Raw genomic sequence first — 7,105 nt, 5'->3', positions numbered from 1 at the left:
TTTATCACACTTTTCATCAAAACTTAAGCCGTAGTTCACATCAAAACATCCTTCCAGATAACAGTCATGTTGACAACATGACAAATCATTGGACTGTCTTATCCCTGTGTAGTGACACAGTGTGAGGCCCTGACATGTTCACTGACTTACATTTTTACTTTTGAGAGATGAACTGAGGCTGCTGTGTGGCTGTTTGTATGAATGCCTTCGAGAAATGCCCCAAAATGACTGAGAAAAACTGTAATTAGTTCATCAGACAGACAGACGTCACATGATAAGCTGCAAATAAGTAACTTTGGCATCATCAGCCCCCTCTGGTGTACACCAGTATCTTTTTATAGTCTTTACATGGTGCACACTACAAGTGGGGACCCTTGGCTTGGTGTTTATATTTTTGTGTTTTGTCTTTTTTTTTTTTTTGTCCTGCCACCCCTTTGGTGTTCTGCCCTGGTCAGAAAGCCATGCTGGTTATATGAAAATCCACCTCATCACAACTTCCCACAGAACCTTTCCAGCCTCTGCTTAGTTTTGCCAGTTAGTTTTTGGTCGGTCTACAGTAGCTTGTATTTGGTACCGAAAAACAGTGTTATCTAGTTTTGTGGTGCTAAACAAAAAATAAAGGTTGGGGTCACAAAGTTCGTTCAACAGCTTCAGCTTTAGTAAAGAGTTTCACAAGAGCCTGGGGAAGCTTTCCTCTCTGAAAGAGACCGGCATTGCCTCAGTGTTGGTGTTTATAAAAAGCCTGTCTGTGTGAGTTTGTAAGGCGCGGGGGGCTGGGGGTGGAGTGCAGAGGGGTGGTTGGACTTTCCACAGCACTTCATTATAAGTGGGAGCAACATGGGAGGAGCTAGCAGAGCTAAAAGAGACCAGCTGAAGTGTTAGAGGCAGAGCAGCAGCAGCAGGACCAAGGTGAGTAACATCCTCTGAAGGAGGATTCATGCACATTAACTTTGTCACTCCGTTCAAGTTCCACGCTGATGTCTAACTAAGACTGTTTCTTAAAGTGTTTAAAACTTGATTCAACATACACTCTTAATTATATGGTGCTCTCATTTGTATTTCAACAGAAGCTGTTTAGATTTTTAACACTAACATAAGCATATTAAAATTATTCGACATTAAAAAGTATCAAAAACTGACTAAACACAAGCTTACACCAAATCATCTCTTCTTACGAGTTTATTTCCATTGACTGACATTTTGACATTTTTTTTCTTTTCTCTTTTTCTTTCTTTTTTTTTAGCTTTTGTGGTCCTTTGGTCTTTTTTCTCTTCCCGGATTAGGATTTGGACTGAACCAGACTTTACAATGCGAGTTTGCTCAACCCCAGAAAGCCTCCGACTGAACAACATCCTGAATCAAGGAGGCAGATGGATTAGAGGAAAACTCAAGAACATAAAGAAACCATCCAGGCCTCAGGTGGGCGTCGACTCTTCCCCAGTAACAGAGGAGCCCCAGTCCCAGTCATCTGAGGACGAAGCTTCCCTAGATGGTAAGAGACAGTCCAAGATTTCACACTTCACTCGAACCGTCAGCCTTCAAAATCTCTGATTAAAAAAAAAAACATTTCTTCTCTCTTCATTGTCTTTAGATTCTCTAACCTTCGAGGAACTTCTTGAGCAAAGCTTGTACGAGGCCAGCCTTGTGCTGATCAACAGAGAGAATCAACTGTTTGGGAAGGAAACCGACAATGAAGTGCAGAAGTGTCACACAGAAGAGATAGAAAGGCTTTCTGCAGAACGCAGAGCGCTGGAGAAAAAGATACAGCAGACTCTGCAGCAGAGTCTGACTCTGAGGCCCGAAGAGGTCGCCGATGAGAAGGCGGTCCAGACCCTGACCATGGCCTTAAAATCTGCTGTGAAGGCCATCTACCAGGAAGAGCTGCAGGACCTGCAGAGGAAGCAGCTGAAGAGTCGGACTCCAAGCAACTGGAAGGAGCTCCATGACTCAACTCTTCGTGATTTGGTAGAGAGCCGGATGGACAACCCCTCAGTGACCCCCACAGGCCAACCCGGACAATCATCCATCCAGCTGGACGTCCAGGGCATGGGGAGGCAGCTGAAGGAGGACCTGCTCTTGGTGGTCAATGTGCTGAAAAGCTGCTACCCACCGGAGGCAAACATCTGTCAGTTTTATGCGTGGCTGTATCACCAAAACCTGAGCGCCAGACTCAATAAGATTGTGGACTTTGTTCTGGATGATAAAGACTGTACTTTCATCCTGCGCTGGGTCAACGAGTATTACCCAGGGTAAGGCATCATCTCCATTTCCCTTTAAAACAGTTATTCTGCACATATACGTCTTGCAAAACTTCTTTGGGAATAGTTTATGAGTATCTGGGCTTGGAAGCAGTCCTACATTTCTAGTCAGTGCTGTTGGATGACATTTCACTCTGGATAGTTTGTTTTCTTTGGGGAGTTTAACTTTATATGGGAGTTTTAAAGCTTTATGAACACAAACATTCAGCAACCGCTTCTGTTAGGCTTCAGTTCTGGTGAATGTGTGTATGAACTCCTGAATGCAGTGGGAGGCATTTGGGGACTAGAAAAGTTCAGACCACTTTGTGAAAAGTTCATTTATATCAGCAACTTTGTTCATGTGAAACACATTACTGTTAGCTACTCTGACATCGTTAAAAACACACATCATACAGTAGAACTGTGACAGGTTTAGCATACATATCAGTGAAAAAGAATAACAGTTCAAAATGTAAAATATGCAATAATTAACAATTCCAGTTATGTTTACTTTGCTCCCCAAAAGCTTATTTTTAAAAACTGACTTCTGTTCAAATTTTATGAGTTAATGGTAGACAGATCCACCCTTTCATTTTATAGTCTAACTGCACACACACACACACACACACACACACACACACACACACACACACACACACGCACCAAAGTTTTCAAGCCGTTATTTCGGTTAGTTATGATGATTTTTTTTTTTTTTTGCTTAAAGCAAATGAAAACATGACATTTAGAATTTAGAAATTAATTTAGAAAGCCAAAAATATGCATGTTTTAATATATGAATGAGGGCTTAACAAAAAGTATGTTTAACACCTGCTTAAGAGTTGTTATTTTCAAAAGGTACTTATAATCTCACAAACGAGGCTCATTGAAATGCATGTTCCAAATGATTAAATGTAAATCATAGCTGAGTTAGTGATGTGTCAAAGTTATGTGGGAAAAAATGAAGCGGTTCTGCTTTTAATTCATAATATTGCTCAAAGGACTCTGTCAGACAACTGCTGAAGTTTAACATTACGATGATTTACTGTCTTACAAAAAGAAAAAAACAATAAGACAAATACAAGAACAGAGAAGACAAACATAAGAAAAATAAAAACACAAACCAGACGAGGATGGATAATAATAAGAGAGCAAAACACTGATACAAGAACATGACAGGAATAATCCAAAGGAAAAACAAATAATCTGGGCAAAAGAATAAACTATGAAACTAGATTTGAACAAAGAGTAAAAGAAACTGACAGAATATGGAAAGATTTTGACATAAGAAAAAAGGGAATAAAACAACAAACCAACAGGAGCAACCCAGAGAAACTATTCAAGAGGGGAAACACCAGATGAATGTCTAAAAAACATAAAGTACCACTAATACCAGCAAAACTATGAAACATAATCCCTGTTGTGCAGAGATTTGCACATCAGTTCTTTGTTTAACACAAGCTCAACACACACACACACCCTGCAGTTGTTTCAGAGAGTCTGTGCAATATGGCAGTTGGCATAATCATGCAGACCTGCAGCACTGTGTGACTGAACCAGTTTATGTCAGCTATGGTACGTGTTTGTTCTTGTTTCTGAAGGTTAGGTTGACACAAAGTAAAAAATAGAAGTCAGTCTTAATTTGATCAAAAAGTCCTGTATCCCTTTCAATAAATTTCCTGGTGTGTTTCATCATCGTTTCAGAATCCTTAAGAAGCCGGAACTGGCCAAGGAAATTGATTCAGCAGCACTGGGGCAACTGCTGCCTAAAGATTTACTGGACAACCTGGAGGAGCAGTACCTGACCACACAGGAGGTAACGTAGTCATACAAGCAATAATAATAATATTAATAAACTGGATGGATAGTGTACAGCTCAGACATAAATGTCACTATTCAAGCCGTTGTTTCAGTTAGTTGGGAAATAACGGTTAGATGTGCTATAAACTATAGCAGATTACAGCACAAGTTAATTGCAGTTTCTTGACAAGTTATAAAAATGAATAAACAAGTCAAATAAATAAATTTTCTTTAAAAAAAAAAAAAACTACCAGGCTGCTTGAGAATCTGTTAAATTATCATTACTTCATTTCTTGGAGCCAATTAAAGCTGCAGTATGTATAAATATTTCTGTTATTTTTAAAAATTAAGCCCTTTTCTAAAACTAGAAAAGTCTCAGCGAGTGCTTTTTATTTTATTGCATCAAAAACCTCCTCCTCAGATTTTGACATTGTACTTTGTTTTTTTTTTGTTTGTTTTTTTTTGTTTTTTTTGTTAATTATGATGCAATAGTGGTCGTGACATCACTGGTTGCTATCACTAATGTATTATCAAGTTTAAACTATTTAATTAAAGGTTTAAAATGTAACTTCTTTTGTATGTGTAACAAAAATGTCTGTGCTATGTTGAAAGCTACTCATGGTGACTTTATAACCTGTCTGTGTTTGTTCAGACTGAGCTGTCAGTTTACCTGAACAAAGCTCTGGAGGAAGAAAGGAAGAAATTGACAAAAGGAGAACAACCTCCGACAGAGGACGGCTGCTTCACCAGCCCTCTGGCGCACGACGTCATTCCGGTAGCTACGTTAGCTAAACAAGCTAGCTTTACCATCTACTAAGGAAAACATTAACCAACAAGGAAGTTTCACTTATTAACAGATCTAACACTAATAACTCCTTCTCCTTCTACATGTAAACAATATTTTTGGATTATGATAACACCAATATTGTTCAGAATAAGTAAAATGTAGAATGTAATGTTTATTGCTTGTTTCACAATAGGTGACTGTATGTTTTTATGATAGAAAGAACTTTAAACTTTCTTGTCGCTCAAATATTTTATACAAATAAGCTTGACTTTATTTGACTGTTGTTGATAAATGTGTTCCATCTGTTCCTGTTTTCAGATTATTAATGGCATGGTAACCGTGGCAGAAACAGTCACAGGGAGCCCGCAGAAAGCCCAGAGGATAACGCGTCAACTAACCGATATGCTGCAGAGGTAACACAACACCTTCTCGACTCCCCCCAGCTGAAACGTTAACAATGTCCACAAAAACTTATCCGAACCGACTCCTGCAGGTTTAAAGCTTTCCAAGATGATATCATCAAACAGAACAGCAAACCACACGTCAAAGCCACCCTGGGCTGTGTGGAACAGTTCAGGTGTGTTTCTGATCCACCAAAAGATGAGATGGATTATCATTCAGAGCTTCATCACTCAGCTGCGGGTTTGTTTCTGTTTCTACAGGGACATCCTCCAGAGGAAAAGCCATTTGTTCCAAGCTGATGTTCAGGAAAACTGTTTGACTATCCTGTCCGACATGAGGCAATCCGCCCGTACCTGCTTATTAAGCTCCGTGCACAAGTCCCTCAAGGTATAGGTTGTTGTAATAAAGACTGAAACGGTGTTTTCATGTTGTCTGTGTCGCTCTATTTAAAGTTGTCTGTTCAAACCCAACCAGCCACAGTACCAGAAGCTGGGAACTGGAGACTGGCTGAAGAAGAAGAGTGTGTTTGAGAAGCTACTGAGCAGCTTGGAAAACAGCATCCAGGACCTGGAGGGCCTGGCTCCGTCCTGTTACCAGGTAACACCCTCCTGATTCCAGCACATAGTTGTCCATTTGTTTTTGCTTTTTGGTAATAGCAGGACTGAAATGTTCTTTTATTGTTTTTAGTGGGTGATTGGTGATCTTCACCTGGAAGTGACACAAGAATATGTGAAGAGGCTCCTGAGAGGAGAAGTCAAGCTGAAGGACAGAGAGCATCAGCAGAGGGCCTTCGACGCCGTGATGGACAACGCTGAGAGTTTACACAAGCTTTTCACCAGCATGGTGAGATTCAGTCAACATCTCACACACACGCACACGCATACACACCAAAACAGTTAAGGTTGTGGCCTAAGGCTTGTACATTTTCTGAATCCTTAGGGTCTGTTGAGTATTTCGGTTGTTAACTCTTGTGTCCCTGATGTCCCTGGGTGCCATTTGGACAAAATAAATGTATCTAGTTTAGGTGAAAGGCGTGGAAAAATGTGCAATGGTTTTGGTTTAATGAGTTCTAGTGACCTGTGTTCGGACTCAAAAGAGAAAGCCACTAGACTGCTCTTTAAGACAATACAAAACTCTACATTATAGATCTTTGACAAATGTCCATAGCATGAGCCTAGACTGGACATACACCTGTCTCAAAAATCAAGATTTGTCCAAAAGGGTTATTAACTTGGTCACAGCTGATGACTATGACTAAGCTAACAGTATAGAAGGGCTATCATACCAACATACTGTTTGGACATGATAATAATCTCTTCAAAAAATATGATTCACCTTTCTTATTCTGAGATGGACAAAAATGTGAAGTTTTGGCTTCTGGCCCATAGAATAACACTTTAACATTTTCCATTGAAAAATACTGATGAGTCAGAGCATCAAAGGAGAGGAAGGCCTGGAATGAAAAGGGTTTTTATTGTGCTGCATTTATATAATTTCATATGAATATCATTGATTTAAAAAAAAAGTTATTTTCTGAGCTACCAAAAAACATGGATGTTCTCTATGACTTCTTTAGAAAGATAGAACACACACTTCCCCACTCGATTCTTCTGAGAGTCAGAGGAACAGGAAGTATTAAATATTTTCCTGAGAAAAACAGGAGAGGAAAAAAAGGAAAAGCAGCTGCTTACTCAGCTCTTGGAAAAACAGAGGCCAGACGTTTAACTGAACTAATATCAGCAGAGTGAATGCAGCACGCTAGCACTTTAGCTAGATTAATTATTGTCCTGAATTCATCAGCACCAAAGTTATTACCTCCAACCTTTTGAAACTTATAAGCTTTTTATCAACATTTTAGCCATTTTACAATGAACAGTAAGGA

The 7,105-nt window shown here is 39.5% G+C and overlaps 1 protein-coding gene across 1 annotated transcript in view; it reads left to right on the top strand.

The window, feature by feature from the left end:
• The first annotated feature begins 813 nt into the window (after positions 1-813).
• Positions 814-7,105, top strand: part of LOC106950240 (tumor necrosis factor alpha-induced protein 2) — an 11,114-nt gene continuing 4,822 nt past the window's right edge. The window contains exons 1-10 of the mRNA XM_015036972.1: positions 814-909; positions 1,244-1,492; positions 1,592-2,249; positions 3,939-4,050; positions 4,687-4,809; positions 5,140-5,234; positions 5,315-5,398; positions 5,484-5,610; positions 5,698-5,820; positions 5,911-6,066. Coding sequence (XP_014892458.1) covers positions 1,309-1,492; positions 1,592-2,249; positions 3,939-4,050; positions 4,687-4,809; positions 5,140-5,234; positions 5,315-5,398; positions 5,484-5,610; positions 5,698-5,820; positions 5,911-6,066 — 1,662 coding nt within the window. The 5' untranslated portion in view covers positions 814-909; positions 1,244-1,308. The remainder of the gene's footprint in view (positions 910-1,243; positions 1,493-1,591; positions 2,250-3,938; positions 4,051-4,686; positions 4,810-5,139; positions 5,235-5,314; positions 5,399-5,483; positions 5,611-5,697; positions 5,821-5,910; positions 6,067-7,105) is intronic.

This window comes from Poecilia latipinna, unplaced genomic scaffold (genome assembly GCF_001443285.1).
Source record: "Poecilia latipinna isolate Pla-1442-1.1 unplaced genomic scaffold, P_latipinna-1.0 Scaffold386, whole genome shotgun sequence".
Lineage (NCBI taxonomy): Eukaryota > Metazoa > Chordata > Actinopteri > Cyprinodontiformes > Poeciliidae > Poecilia > Poecilia latipinna.
This window is presented reverse-complemented; position numbering and strand designations above follow the sequence as displayed.